The sequence below is a fragment of the Tachypleus tridentatus genome, unplaced genomic scaffold (assembly GCF_004210375.1).
Source record: "Tachypleus tridentatus isolate NWPU-2018 unplaced genomic scaffold, ASM421037v1 Hic_cluster_1, whole genome shotgun sequence".
Taxonomy (NCBI): Eukaryota; Metazoa; Arthropoda; class Merostomata; order Xiphosura; family Limulidae; genus Tachypleus; species Tachypleus tridentatus.
In genome coordinates this window covers 22213424-22233010 of record NW_027467777.1, presented here as the reverse complement: position 1 = coordinate 22233010, position 19587 = coordinate 22213424, and the positions used below count along the sequence as shown (strand labels likewise).

The following is a 19587-nucleotide window of genomic DNA, read 5'->3' as shown; positions in this document are numbered from 1 at the left end:
CTCTTCTATGTAAAGTGTTTTCTCAGCTCAAACGAGCCGTTTTTGCATATAAATTTCTCAACAAGTGGGTTTCTCGTCATCACTGAATATATTGTTCTGTTTAATAATGACAAAATGCTAACATTGTTTTATTTAACAATAATATGTTAACACACTGTTTTATTTAACAATAATAAGATGTTAACGTACTGTTTTATTTAACAATAATAAAATGGTAATATACTCTTTTCATTTAACAATAACAGCATGTTAATACATAGTTTTACTTTAATAATGACAAAATATTAACATATTCTTTTACTTACTAATGACAGTATGATAATATACTGTTATAATAATAATAAGAATACGTTGTTTTCATTTAACAATGACTAAACGTTAACTTATTTTAACAATGATAATATGTTAACATGTTAACATATTGTTTTATTTAATAATGGCAATATGTTAACATACTGCTTTATTTAGTAATGGCAATATGCTAACATACTGTTTTTTTAAAAAATGATAATATGTTAACTACTGTTTTATTAAAGAATAATAAGGTATTAACGTACTGTTTTATTTAACAATGACAAAATGTTAACATACTGCTTTTAACAATGATAATATGTCAACGTACTACTTTATTTAACAATAATAAAATGTTAAGATATTGTTTTATTTAACAATAATAAATGTTAATACATTGTTTTCATTTAACGATGACAGCATGTTAATATATAGTTTTATTTAAAAATGACAAAACGTTAACATATTGTTATTGTTAAATTAAACAATATGTTAACATACTATTTGATTTAGAAATTACAATAAGTTAGCATAGTGTGTTTTTAACTATGATAATGTGATAACATACTGTTTTATTTAACAATAATAAGGTGATAACATACTGTTTTATTTAATAATAATAAAATGATAATATACTGTTTTCATTTAATGTTGACAGCATGTTAATATATTTTTCTGTTTAACAATGACAAAATCTTAACATTTTATTATATTTAACAATGACAATATGTTAACATACTGTTTTATTTAACGATAACAAGATGTTGATATATTGTTTTCATTTAACGATGACAGCATGTTAATATATTGTCTTATTTAACAATGACAAAATGTTACTATATTTTCTATTTAAGAATGACGTTATGTTAACATATTGTTTTATTTAAGAATGACAATGAGCAGATATAATTGTTTAGTTATTAAAATATAGTAACACTTTTTCTTTAACCTTTTTCTCCTTTCAACTCTATATTTTCCTAGTTTTTCATCTGAACAAAATAATTTTTTTGTATAAGTAAAACGGGAAATTAAAATCCAAACACCTTTATCAGAGAGGCTACCAGAAGCTCTCGAGTCCAAGTTTTAAATTCCGAAACTGATACAGTTAATGATTTATACTTTGGTATTATGTGTCATTAACTGTAAATTATTAACTAAGTTAACCCTAAATTCATGTAGCTTCAGTATTTCTTCCAGTCCAGTTAACAAGTAACATTTATACTAAATTAAGTTGAATGTATCAGTTGTTGTTTATTCATAAGATATGAAATTCTTTTAACTGGCACTTAAAGTGTTATCTAGATTATGTGTAAAAGTTGTTCATTTATTTGGAAAGGCAAACTATTCCGACATTTATTCCGCAGGACCTTGTTGTAAATGTCCTCTTGTTCTACCATAACACATTACCAATTCAATGGTTAAGATGTTATTGGTATTCATCCAGACCTTTACAAATTTAGCGCTGAATCTCGGGTCTTTAACTGATTTATATATCAACGGCAATCTTAACGTATTCGCATATCAATCCAAACTTTTAAAAAACTTAAGGTTGAGTCTTGGGGCTATATTGGTTCTCCATAGTAAGGGTTGAATTCTGATTGAATCTTTAGATATGGCTAGTAATTATTGAAACAAGTTCACATCTGTGGTCGAGTCTGTGTCTCTTTATTATGTTCCTAAGAAACACAACAACTTTTAATTGAATGTTTACTATATTACAAATTTGGTGTACATTTGTATATCATCACAATACATCTAGTTGAAAGTAGCAGTCAACAATTTTTGTTTCTACTGACGGATGTGCTTCAACTGGAAAAATATACAAAATTTATCAAAATATAAATAACTTACGTTTTTCGAATAATCCAGAAATTTCCCAACCATAAAACTGAAACATTTCGTAAATTATTTTCACATCTCTGGGCCAAAACACTGAAATGAATCGACAGTCAAATATAAAAATAATTAATATTAATTAATTTAAATTTATGTTAGACAAAAAGTAGGACAATGTATTTTTATGTGTTTTACTGAATTATAACATGTAATGGATGGATAGTAATATCCCAGAAAATTTACTTAAACGTGTTGCATTACAAAATATCCCATTGAGATAAAATAAAATGTTAACACTAAAGTTTTGTTCCTATAACTTTGGATTATTTATACGAAGTGTTCTGGACACATTTAACCGTACCTTGAATCACAGTGTCTTCTATTGGAGAATGTTTACCTAATGAAGAAAATAAAGACCAGTTATACATCAGTAACATTAATTATAACACAGTAATACAGGAGACAAACATGTTTCTCAGAACGGCTTGTACTGGCCATAACACTAGGTCACCTTTAGGTCGAAACGTTGTTCTCTCCTTGTCAATAAAAGTGTTAATACCCATAACAACCGTTCTGAGATACATTTTTATTTCATGTGGGTTTCTCGTCATCGAAAAAACAGGAAACAGATTACCCGAAAGCTGCTACACGTTGTTGCTACATGTATAATGTCTTCAGTTGGCAGACTACATTATTAATACCACGATATCAAGTATTGTACTAATTGATGGAAACCTTTAAAATAAGACCACTAAAGTCATATTAAACTTTAGTTTAAATGTTTCTACTATAAATAAACTACTGTTTATGTGGATAAACTATAAACAAATTCTAGTTTAATTGTTTCAACTATGAACAAACTTAAAATGCTTCTGCTGAGAAAATAAAATAAACCACATATCCATGACTCACCCTTAACTTCCAGTATAGCTACTCCTGCCTTGTCCAAACCACGTGCTTCACCAGCGAATACAATCTAATATACAGGACAAATTGGACAATGATGAAATCCTTTATCTAATAACATCAGATATTACAAACATAGATGTCATTTCAAAGATGAAGCAAGTTACAAATATTATTGTTCTACCTACAAAGACGTGATCTGGTTTACCGTACAAATAACATAGAAAACTTACAGTCTTTGTATATGGTTCTTTTGTACTACCTACAACCACTACCTAGTACTACCTGGTCTAGTTTAACATATCAATAACACAGAAAACTTACAGTCTTTGTATATGGTTCTTCTGTACTACCTACAACCACTACCTGGTACTACCTGGTCTAGTTTAACATATCAATAACATAGAAAACTTACAGTCTTTGTATATGGTTCTTTTGTACTACCTACAACCACTACCTAGTACTACCTGGTCTAGTTTAACATATCAATAACACAGAAAACTTACAGTCTTTGTATATGGTTCTTCTGTACTACCTACAACCACTACCTGGTACTACCTGGTCTAGTTTAACATATCAATAACATAGAAAACTTACAGTCTTTGTATATGGTTCTTTTGTACTATCTACAACCAATACCTAGTACTACCTGGTCTAGTTTAACATATCAATAACATAGAAAACTTACAGTCTTTGTATATGGTTCTTTTGTACTACCTACAACCACTACCTGGTACTACCTGGTCTAGTTTAACACATCAATAACATAGAAAACATACAGTCTTTGTATATGGTTCTTTTGTACTACCTACAACCACTACCTAGTACTACCTGGTCTAGTTTAACATATCAATAACATAGAAAACTTACAGTCTTTGTATATGGTTCTTTTGTACTACCTACAACCACTACCTAGTACTACCTGGTCTAGTTTAACATATCAATAACATAGAAAACTTACAGTCTGTGTATATGGTTCTTTTGTACTACCTACAACCACTACCTAGTACTACCTGGTCTAGTTTAACATATCAATAACATAGAAAACTTACAGTCTGTGTAAATGGTTCTTTTGTACTACCTACAACCACTATCTAGTACTACCTGGTCTAGTTTAACATATCAATAACATGGAAAACTTACAGTCTTTGTATATGGTTCTTTTGTACTACCTACAACCACTACCTAGTACTACCTGGTCTAGTTTAACATATCAATAACATAGAAAACTTACAGTCTTTGTATATGGTTCTTTTGTACTACCTACAACCACTACCTAGTACTACCTGGTCTAGTTTAACATATCAATAACATAGAAAACTTACAGTCTTTGTATATGGTTCTTTTGTACTACCTACAACCACTACCTAGTACTACCTGGTCTAGTTTAACATATCAATAACATAGAAAACTTACAGTCTTGGTATATGGTTCTTTTGTACTACCTACAACCACTACCTAGTACTACCTGGTCTAGTTTAACATATCAATAACATAGAAAACTTACAGTCTGTGTATATGGTTCTTTTGTACTACCTACAACCACTACCTGGTACCACCTGGTCTAGTTTAACATATCAATAACATAGAAAACTTACAGTCTTTGTATATGGTTCTTTTGTACTACCTACAACCACTACCTAGTACTACCTGGTCTAGTTTAACATATCAATAACAGAGAAAACTTACAGTCTTTGTATATGGTTCTTTTGTACTACCTACAACCACTACCTAGTACTACCTGGTCTAGTTTAACATATCAATAACATAGAAAACATACAGTCTTTGTATATGGTTCTTTTGTACTACCTACAACCACTACCTAGTACTACCTGGTCTAGTTTAACATATCAATAACAGAGAAAACATACAGTCTTTGTATATGGTTCTTTTGTACTACCTACAACCACTACCTAGTACTACCTGGTCTAGTTTAACATATCAATAACATAGAAAACTTACAGTCTTTGTATATGGTTCTTTTGTACTACCTACAACCACTACCTAGTACTACCTTGTCTAGTTTAACATATCAATAACATTGAAAACTTACAGTCTTTGTATATGGTTCTTTTGTACTACCTACAACCACTACCTAGTACTACCTGGTCTAGCTTGTAAGGACTGTCAACTCAAACAGTGTATCCAGCCTTAAAGACACAAGTTTCAGTCTATCTTACCTTGTAAGGACTGTCAACTCGCACAGTGCATCCAAAGACACAAGTTTCAGTCTATCTTACCTTGTAAGGACCGTCAACTCGCACAGTGTATCCAGCCTTAAAGACACAAGTTTCAGTCTATCTTACCTTGTAAGGACTGTCAACTCGAACAGTGTATCCAGCCATAAAGACACAAGTTTCAGTCTATCTTACCTTGTAAGGACCGTCAACTCGAACAGTGTATCCAGCCTTGAAGATAATTTCTTGGATCTTGTCTTCACATTTCGTTAAAGGTAATAGTTTCACAAGTTTGTTGTTTTTCTCAACGAAGACAGACAGCGTTGGACTATATTCAGGAGTTTCACTATTCAACCAATATTTTAACGTCACGGTTGTATCGGTATTAGTAGCTATTTCAGGACTTTTTATCGAGACTGAATTGTCTTCACTGTTGAGTACAATGTAGGAGTCTAAAAATAAAAGAGAGATGAAACACCATAGATATAAAACAAAAAATTGTTTCTACAACAGTAGAATGATGGGCAATCATTTTAATTTCAATACATTTCTGCAGTTTAAATTAAACTAATAAGTAACATATTTTGTGACAAATTATCAAATGGATTTAGACAGAAAATGTACCATTCGATTTACCAATTAGAGACTTTTCTTACCCAGAGAACACTGATGAATAGAAACTGAAGTAAGTATATAGAAGCAAGTTAAAAATGTTGAATAATAAACACGTTATTCAAACATAGATATGGATTTATAGTTAAACAAAACATGTATTGAAAGCTTTAAATGTGGTTTTAGAATTGTTACGTAGTAAACATATTGTTGAGTTTGCAGTTAAAGTAAACATGTTTATATTAAACACATCCTTCAGGTTTACATGTCTGGTTTAGTGTTAGGAGAGGAAACGTATATAATAATCGTATTTATTGAAACGCATAAACGTAGTTCAGACTTAAGTTATAAACGTCAGTTATTAAATACTATGTTCGAGTGGCTAGAAAAGCTCTCATGTACCTGAATCAGAATTGGAAGGTGGTAATTTGGGGATGTTCCAAATAAAACCTAAATTCGATAAGTAATTCCTGCAATCTGATTCCAAGCAATTATCAAATTCTGTAAGTGAAAATGAAACGGAATAAAAAATGAAATACAACAACATCAATATCAAAGTTTCACACTTAATATAATCTTACATTATTCAATAAAATATGCATATAATTTACATTATTTAAAAAATCTGAATATAATCTTACATTATTCAATAAAATCTGAATATAATTTACATTATTTAAAAAATCTGAATATAATCTTACATTATTCAATAAAATCTGAATATAATCTCACATTATTCAATAAAATCTGCATATAATTTACATTATTCAATAAAATCTGCATATAATTTACATTATTTAAAAAATCTGAATGTAATCTTACATTATTCAGTAAAATCTGAATATAATCTTACATTATTCAATAAAATCTAAATATAATCTCACATTATTCAATAAAATCTGAATATAATCTCACATTATTCAATAAAATCTGAATATAATCTTACATTATTCAATAAAATCTGAATATAATCTTACATTATTCAATAAAATCTGAATGTAATCTTATATTATTCAATAAAATCTGAATATAATCTTACATTATTTACTAATATGTCAATGTGTTCTTAAATTATTCAATAAAATCTGAATATAATTTACATTATTCAATAAAATCTGAATTAAATCTGACATTATTCAATAGAATCTGAATATAATCTTACATTATTCAGTAAAATCTGAATATAATCTTACATTATTCAATAAAATCTGAATATAATCTCACATTATTCAATAAAATCTTAATATAATCTCACATTATTCAATAAAATCTTAATATAATCTCACATTATTCAATAAAATCTGAATATAATCTTTCATTATTCAATAAAATCTGAATATAATCTTACATTATTCAATAAAATCTGAATATAAGCTTATATTATTCAGTAAAATCTGAATATAGTCTTACATTATTCAATAAAATCTGAATATAATCTTACATTATTTACTAATATGTCAATGTGTTCTTAAATTATTCAATAAAATCTGAATTAAATCTGACATTATTCAATAGAATCTGAATATAATCTTACATTATTCAATAAAATCTGAATATAATCTTACATTATTCAATAAAATCTGAATATAATCTTACATTATTTACTAATATGTCAATGTGTTCTTAAATTATTCAATAACATCTGAATATAATTTACATTATTCAATAAAATCTGAATTAAATCTGACATTATTTAATAGAATCTGAATATAATCTTACATTATTCAATAAAATCTGAATATAATCTTACATTATTTAAACAAATCTGAATATAATCTTACATTATTCAATAAAATCTGAATATAATCTTACATTATTTAAACAAATCTGAATATAATCTTACATTATTCAATAAAATCTGAATATAATCTTACATTATTCAATAAAATCTGAATATAATCTTACATTATTTAAACAAATCTGAATATAATCTTAGATTATTTACTGATATGTCAGTGTGTTCTTAAATTATTCAATAAAATCTGAATATAATTTACATTATTCAGTAAAATCTGAATATAATCTTACATTATTCAATAAAATCTGAATATAATCTTACATTATTCAATAAAATCTGAATGTAATCTTATATTATTCAATAAAATCTGAATATAATCTTACATTATTTACTAATATGTCAATGTGTTCTTAAATTATTCAATAAAATCTGAATATAATTTACATTATTCAATAAAATCTGAATTAAATCTGACATTATTCAATAGAATCTGAATATAATCTTACATTATTCAGTAAAATCTGAATATAATCTTACATTATTCAATAAAATCTGAATATAATCTCACATTATTCAATAAAATCTTAATATAATCTCACATTATTCAATAAAATCTTAATATAATCTCACATTATTCAATAAAATCTGAATATAATCTTTCATTATTCAATAAAATCTGAATATAATCTTACATTATTCAATAAAATCTGAATATAAGCTTATATTATTCAGTAAAATCTGAATATAGTCTTACATTATTCAATAAAATCTGAATATAATCTTACATTATTTACTAATATGTCAATGTGTTCTTAAATTATTCAATAAAATCTGAATTAAATCTGACATTATTCAATAGAATCTGAATATAATCTTACATTATTCAATAAAATCTGAATATAATCTTACATTATTCAATAAAATCTGAATATAATCTTACATTATTTACTAATATGTCAATGTGTTCTTAAATTATTCAATAACATCTGAATATAATTTACATTATTCAATAAAATCTGAATTAAATCTGACATTATTTAATAGAATCTGAATATAATCTTACATTATTCAATAAAATCTGAATATAATCTTACATTATTTAAACAAATCTGAATATAATCTTACATTATTCAATAAAATCTGAATATAATCTTACATTATTTAAACAAATCTGAATATAATCTTACATTATTCAATAAAATCTGAATATAATCTTACATTATTCAATAAAATCTGAATATAATCTTACATTATTTAAACAAATCTGAATATAATCTTAGATTATTTACTGATATGTCAGTGTGTTCTTAAATTATTCAATAAAATCTGAATATAATTTACATTATTCAGTAAAATCTGAATATAATGTTACATTATTCAATAAAATCTAAATATAATCTTATATTATTCAATAAAAACTGAATATAATCTAAAATTATTCAATAAAATCTGAATATAATCTTACATTATTCAATAAAATCTGAATATAATCTTACATTATTTAAAAATTCTGAATATAATCTTACATTATTTAAAAAATCTGAATATAATCTTACATTATTTACTAATATGTCAATGTGTTCTTAAATTATTCAATAAAATCTGAATTAAATCTTACATTATTCAATAAAATCTGAATTAAATCTTACATTATTCAATAAAATCTGAATATAATCTTACATTATTTACTAATATGTCAGTGTGTTCTTAAATTATTCAATAAAATCTGAATATAATCTTACATTATTTAAACAAATCTGAATATAATCTTACATTATTTACTAATATGTCAGTGTGTTCTTAAATTATTCAATAAAATCTGAATATAATCTTACATTATTTAAACAAATCTGAATATAATCTTACATTATTTACTAATATGTCAGTGTGTTCTTAAATTATTCAATAAAATCTGAATATAATTTACATTATTCAATAAAATCTGAATATAATTTACATTATTCGATAAAATCTGAATATTATCTTACATTATTCAATATAATTTGTATATGATTTTACATTAGTTACTAATATGTCAGTGTGTTCTTAAATTATTCAATAAAATCTGAATATAATTTTACATTATTCAATAAAAGCTGAATATAATGTTACATTATTAAATAAAATCTGTATATAATCTTACATTATCACAATAAAATCTAAATATAATCTTACATTATCACAATAAAATCTAAATATAATCTTACATTTTTCAATAAAATAAAAAGATAATAGTAAATTATTCAATAAATTTGAGCATAATTTTACATTCTTCACCAAAATATGATTATAATATTACCTCTTTCAATAAAATCTGAGTATAATCATAGATTATTTAATAAAATCAGAATATAATGTAACATTATTCACCAAAAGCTGAATATAATATTACATTATTCAATGAAAAATCCTGGTATAATATTATTTTATTCAATAAAATCCCTATATAATTCCATGTTATTTACTAAAATCTTAATATAAGCTTATTTTATTTTATAAATCTTAACATAATCTCACATTATTCACTGAAATTCGAATATAATATTACATTATTTAATAAAATTCCAGCATAAGCTTACATTATTCAAAAAATCTTAATAAAAACTTCAATTATTAGATAGAATCTTAATAAAACCTTCTATTATTCAGTAAAATCCGAATAGAATCTTACGTCATTAACTAAAATTTGAAAAAAAAAATATTTTAAACTATTTAATAAAACCTGAATATATTCAGTGCAAAGTTTCAATACATGTTAATATATTATTTTATTTAATAAAACCTGAATGCATTCAGTACAAAGTTTCAATACGTGTTAATATGTTATTTTATTTAATAAAACCTCAATGTATTCAGTACAAAGTTTCAATATGTTATTTTATTTAATAACCTATGTATTCAATATGCTTCAATTTATTTAATAAAACCTGAATGTATTCAATACAATGCTTCAATATCAATATTGTTTTATTTAATAAAACCTGAATGTATTCAGTGCAAAGTTTCAATATCAATATTGTTTTATTTAATAAAACCTGAATGTATTCAGTGCAAAGTTTCAATATCAATATTGTTTTATTTAATAAAACGTGGATGTATTCAGTACAATGTTTCAATATCAATATTGTTTTATTTAATAAAACCTGAATGTATTCAGTACAAAGTTTCAATATCAATATTGTTTTATTTAATAAAACCTGAATGTATTCAGTGCAAAGTTTCAATATCAATATTGTTTTATTTAATAAAACCTGAATATAATCCTACCTGGATTTTTACGTAGAGCAACGAACCCATTATTTTCTAACGTCAGTGTTATAAAAATCTGAAATCACATTTTATGAAGTTCGTTAATTATGTTCATGGTAAAATAGATTTTAAAGTTTACTTTCATAATTTACAAAATGTAACTGGATTAGATTTTACAGAAATATTTGAAACTTCTTCTTTTTCTAAGTTTTGTAAACCACGTTATATTATAATTACATGAAATAAACAACAATGTCATCATTGATCAAAGGTACTAACGTTATTTTGAATATTTAAATCAGTAACATGTAACAACCATAGTCAATATGAAGTTGAGGTAAAATGAGCAGTATAAAAACTACATTGTGTGGCGTTGATAATTTAGTGAGATAGCACTAAAAACGTGTTATTGTTATTTTTGTGGAAAGGTATTTAACAGTGTTTCCTAAGTCAGGTATTCATACACTTAAATGTGTTGAGATAGCAGATTTAAAATAATCAGAGCTACATAAATCGTGTTTTCATGGAATTAGGATTATGAATGAGCTTGAGGTACGGACTTTCAAGAACGAGACCTCTAACAAGTCCAATAGCAAGTAAGTAAAGTTTAGTGCACCGTAACACAGGATAATCCACGAACATACAAAACTTCAGTAATTAAAGGTGTCCAAGTGAGTTCAAACTTTAATAAATCATTTACATCATTATGTATGGAAATCTTTAAACGGATTTTTACATAATTCGCTTTCTGAAGTTTCTCCTTTAAGAAAAATGTTAGGTGTAGTGGCGCAGCTTACAGAAGAATAATGGTTTGAATATTAATAACTTTATTGAACCGCACGATTTCAGTGTATTCATATGCTCTGTTAGTCGGATAACTCTAAAATATACTGTCCATACCGACCATTCTAGTTGGCCGCATTCTGTACAGCCTCATTCAAGAAAAATAAGGTTATAACTATCTTTGGAGATATTACCAGATATTTAAACACCTTCATCACATAAAATCTGGAGTACAAAACAGTGATACCTAATAGTTATTACTATAACGCTAAAGGAAATATTGTGACTGTAATCTTAATAAAGAAACTTAATACTCAGTACTATTGTAGTCCGAACAAAGAAACTTAATACTCAGTACTACTGCAGTCCTAACAAAGAAACCTAATACTCAGTACTACTGCAGTCCTAACAAAGAAACTTAATACTCAGTACTACTGTAGTCCTAACAAAGAAACTTAATACTCAGTACTACTGCAGTCCTAACAAAGAAACCTATTACTCAGTACAACTGTAGTCCTAACAAAGAAACCTAATACTCAGTAATACTGTAGTCGTTACCAAGATACGTAATTAATGCTATTTTATTTCTGATAAATATACCTAATCATAGTATAGGACTATAAGTTAAGACATCTCTTATGCATCGTTAGCTTCATCACTATCACTGTTAGGATTTACTTCATATTTCAAGAAAACAATATAATATAGACAATATTCTATCTATTAAACCTGAACTTATATAATAACAAAGGTCACCCATCATTACACATATAATGGTAACTTTATAAACACAAAGGTTGTTTTATACCTTGTCATCAATTTGTAGCTTTTCTTCATTATTGCAAACAAGCCACTCTCTCCATGTATCGAACTTACATTCTGTTTGAAGATTATTTCCCATCTGTACATGAAAAAACGCTGTAGTGTCTTTACCCTTCCAGAGCTCAGTATAAAATGTATTCAGGTTGTACCCTTCTATTATGTTAATTTCAGGCTTATACACTCCTTTTTCTCTTACATACAAATACAATTCTGAAAATAGAAGGGAAAGTAATAGTAAATATTAATAAATACTTAAAAATTATATACTTTTATTGAACTAACGAACTAACGTTTACCTAATCATTAAATTTAACATACTATTACCTGTTACAATTCATTAAATTTAACATACTATCCTATAGCTTACTTGTTTCTGTTACAATTCATTAAATTTAACATACTATCCTATAGCTTACTTGTTTCTGCTACAGTTCATAAGAGTTGACGTTCTATTCTGTAACTGTTAGTTGTTTCTGTTACAATTAATCAGCCTTAAAGTCCTAAGATGTACCGGTAAATTTCACCTCTTGCGATTTATAGACTCGTTATATAAATTTTAAACAATGGTACAGCCTACATACTAAACGTTATATAAATTTTAAACAATGGTACAGCCTACATACTAAACGTTATATAAATTTTAAACAATGGTACAGCCTACATACTAAACGTTATATAAATTTTAAACAATGGTACAGCCTACATACTAAACGTTATATAAATTTTAAACAATGGTACAGCCTACATACTAAACTTTTAATAAAGATGTAGTTACTTCTAGTGTTTCTATTGGTTGATTCTACATTTATAATAATTTAGGAACTGAGCACAAATTGAATATTTACTGCCAATAGAAACTCGAAAATCAAAACCAAAACCACCATCAGAAGGAAAACAGGGAACCACATTTATATGAGGGAAAACACGTTTATAATCACCACCTTTATAATAAGGGTATGATCTTTATATCATGCATGTGACTCAAACAAGCATCTAAAGAACATTAATTAAAAACAACAAATCAATAGTTTAACTTTGACAACTGAGCAAAACAAAGACAGTTTATTTTCTGAAAGTAGTTTTTATTAAAGAGAAACATTTATCACGTGTTTAGAAGAATTTAGTCACTCGACGTAACTACTGCATCATAAGGATGTTATTCACATCCATATAAACGCACTGTGTTCATGATGTACTATTAAAGCAATGGTTGATATTAACTGTATTAAGTATATCAGTTTACAATTAAAACACTGGTTCACATTAACTGTATTCCGTACATCAGTTTACTATTAGAACAATGGTTGACATTAACTGTATTCACCACCTCAGTTTACTGTTAAAACAAAGTTTGATATTAACTGTGTTTAGTGCGTCAGATTAATATTAAAACAATGGTTCAGTTAAACTGTTTTCCGTCACTCAGTTTACTATTAAAACAATGGTTGACATGAAATGTATTCAGATAATCAGTTAATTATTAAAACAATGGTTGACTTGAACTGTATTTAGTTATTCAATTTATTATTAAAACAATGGTTGAAATGAACTGTGTTCAGTTAATCTGTCTCTTATTAAAACAATGGTTCACTTTCCGTGATGACGGGAAAACCTGCTTGTAGAGAAAATTATATATTTAAAACGGCTGTAAAAACGGTGACCTAAGAGGTCGAAACGTTGCCCGCTCATCCACTAGAACTTTCTTTACCTACGCCAGCCATTTTTAAATATTTAAGGGTTCACTTTAACTGTATTGTGCACGTCAGTTTACTATTAAAACTATCGTTGACATTATCTGTATTCAATACATCAGTTTGCTATTAAAACTTTGGTTGGCATTAACTGTATTCAGTTATTCAGTTCACTATTGAAACAATGGTTGATATTAACTGCACACAGTACATCATTTCACTATTGAAACAATGGTTGATATAAACTGCACACAGTACATCATTTCACTATTGAAACAATGGTTGATATAAACTGCACACAGTACATCATTTCACTATTGAAACAATGGTTGATGTAAACTGCACACAGTACATCATTTCACTATTGAAACAATGGTTGATATTAACTGCACACAGTACATCATTTCACTATTGAAACAATGGTTGATATAAACTGCACACAGTACATCATTTCACTATTGAAACAATGGTTGATATAAACTGCACACAGTACATCATTTCACTATTGAAACAATGGTTGATGTAAACTGCACACAGTACATCATTTCACTATTGAAACAATGGTTGATATAAACTGCGCACAGTACATCATTTCACTATTGAAACAATGGTTGATATAAACGGTATTCGGTAAATCAGTTCATTATTAAGACAATGGATGATACTAACTTATTAAATACTTCAGTTCATTATTAAAACTGGTTGATATTAGCTGTATTCAGTACATCAGTTCACTATTAAAACCAAGGTTGCATTAAATCTGTTCAGTACAACAGATACTATTAAAACAATGGTTGATATTATATGTATTCGGTTCTTCAGCTCACTATTAAAACAAAGGTTGATATTAACTTATTCAAAACATCAATTCCGTATTCAATCAATGGTTGGCATTAACTGTATTCAGTACGTCAGTTTACAATGAAATCAATGGTTGACATTAACCTTATTCAGTGTGTCAGTTTACTATTAAAACAATGGTTGATATTAAATATATTTAGTACGACAGATAACTATTAAAACAATGTTTCACATGAACTGTTTTCATTCTTTTCATTAATTATTTGAGCAATGGTTGACATGAACTGTATTAAGTTAATCAGTTTATTATTACAACAATGGTTGATATGAACTGTATTAAGCTAATCAGATTATTATTACAACAATGGTTGACATGAACTGTGTTCAGTTTATCAGTTTATAATTAAACAATGGGTGTCACCAACTGTGTTCATTTAGTAAGTTTATTATTAAAATAATGGTTGACATGAACTGTATTCAGTTAACGAGTTTATTATTAAAACAAAGGTTCCCATTCACTGTATTCACTACGTAGGTTTACTATTAAAACAATAGTTGACATGAACTGTATTTAGTTAATCAGTTTATAATTAAAACAATGGTTCACATCAACATTGTTCATTTCGTCATTTTTTGAACTAAAACAATAGTTGACATTAACTGTATTCAGTACATGAGTGTACTATTAATATTGTGGTTCACATTAACTGCATTCAGTACATCAGTTTACTATTAAAACAATGGTTAGCATGAACTGTGTTGAGTTACTCAGTTTATCATTAAAAGAACGGTTCACATGAACTGTGTTCAGTATGTCAGTTCACTATTAAAACATTGGTTTATATGAACTGTTTTCCATCCGTCAAGTTACTATTGAAAGAATTAACACTATTTAATACATGAGTTCATTATTAGCACAATGGTTGATATTAGCTGTATTCAGAATATCAGTTCATTATTAGCACAATAATTAGTATTAGCTGCATTCAGTATATCAGTTCATTATTAAAACAATGGTTGATATTAGCTGTATTCAGTATATCAGTTCATTATTAGCAAAATGGTTGATATTAGCTGTATTCAGTATATCAGTTCATTATTAGCACAATGGTTGATATTAACTGTATTCAGTATATCAGTTCATTATTAGCACAATGGTTGATATTAGCTGTATTCAGTATATCAGTTCATTATTAACACAATGGTTGATATTAGCTGTATTAAGTATATCAGTTCATTATTAGCACAATGGTTGATATTAACTGTATTCAGTACATCAGTACACTATTAAAACAATAGTTGATATTAAATCTATTCAGTACGTCACTTTACTATTAAAACAAGAATTACCATTAACAGTATACAGTACATCAGCTCACTATTAAAACAATGGTTGACATTACTGTGTTCAGTCAATCAGTTTATTATTAAAACAATTGCTGAGATGAACTGTTTTTCAATCAATCAGTTTATTATTATCACAATGGTTGACATAAACAGTATTCAATTAAACAGTTTACTATTAAACTGTTTAACGGTCCACATTAACTGTTATCAGTTAATCAGTTTATTTTTAAAACAATGGTTCACTTTAACTGTATTCTTTACGTCAGTTTACTATTAAAACAATGTTTCACATTAAGTGTATTCAGTACATCAGTTTACTATTAAAACAATGGCTGACGTGAACTGTGTTCAGTTTATCTTTAAAACAATGGTTGAAACTAACTGTATTCAGATCGTTAGTTTACTATTAACCAAAGTCGACACTAACTTTATCCAGTGATTTAACCTTTAGAACGTTGATAATATATCAATATGTAACTAAAATGTTTGTTCTCACCATTGTTTTCTATTTTGGGAACATCAGCGTTGAAAATCCATCCTTCTTCCTTGTTCCATTCACAGAAATTGTCTTGAAAGTTACAGTCAATCTCATTGGCTAAAACCGGAACAAATAGGTACTTAAATTATTCTGATTGGCTGTGAATAGTGTTTATAAGTGGAATGTTGTTGTAACAATAATTTTAAGTTAATATATCATAGCCTTCCTTAAACTATAAATAATAAAGTTTTAGAATGTAGTTTTTTTTCTTCCACTTTAGTTTTGTCAGTAGTTAAAAATTTGGGTTTAAACATTAAAAACTAGTGAATTATTAATAACTGTCTTCTCACTTTTATCTTGATTTTTCCATTGTAGTTTCAAAATCAATTTTCTATAGACAAATATTTTGTATCTAAAAATGTCTTTAATGGAGGAATTCTAAACAAAATTTGTCTGAAGTTAACATAAATTCAGTTATAAATTTAAGCCTTTTGTTATTTGCTTATGCTTAGCCAGATTTGAAACTAAAATTTTAGATGTTAAAATATACATTTTTGAGGAGCAGGCTTTCGGTTTTTATTCACCGAAAGATATTCTTTATCGTTTTATTATATAAAGTGTGTTAAAACTAATTAGTACCAAACTGGTCGTTTTGAAATTATTAATAAAAGCGAAAATTAACCTACAGGACTGAATGTTACTTACATATTCAGACACAAAACACGAGTTGAAAACTGAATAATTATTATAATAAAATATTACGTTGATGTAAGTTTAAAAAACATAACTGAGTTAATACACTATTTAAAATACATTGACTAAACAACTTGATAGAAAATGGTATTTGTGTTATGATTATATCGTTTCATAGAGGTATTAGTGGTTGAAGTGTGAATATAAGGTGTGACCACAACAGAACTCTTGATGTAACACACATGAAACATGATCATTAAATCTGTGAAATGATACATGAACAGATGCCCCTTTTAAAACCAGTTCTCAAGCTGAACAAACAAATACATTAACAAACAGCCAACGTTCAAGCTTCACCTAATAAGGAAAAATTGTTGTCCCACAGAAAATTTATATTCTTCACACTTTGCTTTTTAAACACACATATGTTTATATATATTGACACTTGTTTTTAATTATTATAAAACATTTTTGGAATAACACGTTACATAAAATCATATCATTTTTGAAAGAAAACAAAAAACTCGGCTTACGTGTGACTTCTTCTGTAATTATGGGCAGAACAAAGCAAACAACCAGAACCAGATTCGGGTATCTCATCTTCAACCTGGATGTATATATCTTCGCTGAATTGTACTTTACATCCAAGGTGAGGATAACTGAAAAACCTACAGAAGACTACCTTTAGCAGGATAACTGAAAAACCTACAGAAGACTACCTTTAGCAGGATAACTGAAAAACCTACAGAAGACTACCTTTAGCAGGATAACTGAGAAACCTACAGAAGACTACCTTTAGCAGGATAGCTGAGAAACCTGCAGAAGACTACCTTTAGCAGGATAACTGAGAAACCTACAGAAGACTACCTTTAGCGACTCACTGCAAAAATCTTTCTAGTGGTCACGTGATGAAAGGTGGTAACTAACATTGGTGGATCATAAGAGAGTTCGTAATCTTACTTTTAGACGAAAAAAACCCGAGATCGACAAACTGATAGAAGCAAATATCAAACTTTGAACAAACATTCTTTCTATGTTCAAATGGATTAGTTCCTGTAAACATAAAGTTATCAGTACTTACAACCACAAGGAACTTACATTTTTCACTTTCCCCGACCCTTTCTTTCATATCAGGGTGATAACATTTATATTAACAAGAATGATATACTAAATAACACGTATATTTCTTCCCTTTTATGGTGTTTATGATCATTTGTGTTACAGGTAAGACAATGTGTTGTCCCCTTGCCTACAGTTAACAGAAAATTTGCATCTAGTAATATTCTGTAAACAAGCTAACACCAGTGTGCTGATCTAATATATCATATATATAAGTTAACACCAGTGAAGTGGATATAATATACCACGTATAAAAGTTAACACCAGTGTAGTAGATCTAATATATCATGTATGTAAGTTAACACCAGTATTCTGATCTGATATTTCATGTAAGTTAACACCAATGTAGTGGATCTAATATATCATGTACGTAAGTTAACACCAGTATACTGATCTGATATATCATGTAAGTTAACACCAATGTAGTGGATCTAATATATCATGTATGTACGTTAACACCAGTATACTGATCTGATGTATCATTTAAGTTAACACCAATGTAGTGGATCTAATATACCATGTATGCAAGTTAACACCAGTATACTGATCTGATATATCATGTAAGTTAACACCAATGTAGTGGATCTAATATATCATGTATGTAAGTCAACAACAATGTAGTAGATCTAATATATCATGGTAGTAATTAACACAGGTGTAGTGGATCTAATATATCATGTATGTAAGTTAACACAGGTGTAGTGGATCTAATATATCACGTATGTAAATTACCACCATTATTGTTGATCTAATATATCATGTATGTAAATTAACACCAATGTAGTGGATCTAATACCTGCTTTATTCTTCTGAACTGTAGATGTGTTATTAAATAACTAATGCTGTGTAGTCTAGTTTTAAAAGCTGATATTGACAATGTAGTTTAGGTGCTAGATAATATTTTCCTACTGACTTAAAGCTATCGTGCTTGTTGTTTAGTGGTACACCAAGTTAATAAATAACTTAATCGGTGACGTATTAAATTTTATTTTATCTTTGATGTACATGTTTTCCAGAGTAATATGCTATGGGTATTTGTTTTAT

At 27.3% G+C, this 19587-nt stretch overlaps 1 protein-coding gene across 1 annotated transcript in view; it reads right to left on the bottom strand.

The window, feature by feature from the left end:
• Positions 1-18279, bottom strand: part of LOC143241668 (uncharacterized) — a 61840-nt gene extending 43561 nt beyond the window's left edge. Inside the window, exons 1-9 of the mRNA XM_076484897.1 lie at positions 17958-18279; positions 16750-16848; positions 12401-12624; positions 10828-10885; positions 6225-6323; positions 5406-5662; positions 3040-3103; positions 2489-2524; positions 2143-2223 (exon numbers count right to left, since the gene is read on the bottom strand). Coding sequence (XP_076341012.1) covers positions 2143-2223; positions 2489-2524; positions 3040-3103; positions 5406-5662; positions 6225-6323; positions 10828-10885; positions 12401-12624; positions 16750-16848; positions 17958-18024 — 985 coding nt within the window. The 5' untranslated portion in view covers positions 18025-18279. The remainder of the gene's footprint in view (positions 1-2142; positions 2224-2488; positions 2525-3039; positions 3104-5405; positions 5663-6224; positions 6324-10827; positions 10886-12400; positions 12625-16749; positions 16849-17957) is intronic.
• Between the last annotated feature and the right edge of the window lie 1308 nt (positions 18280-19587).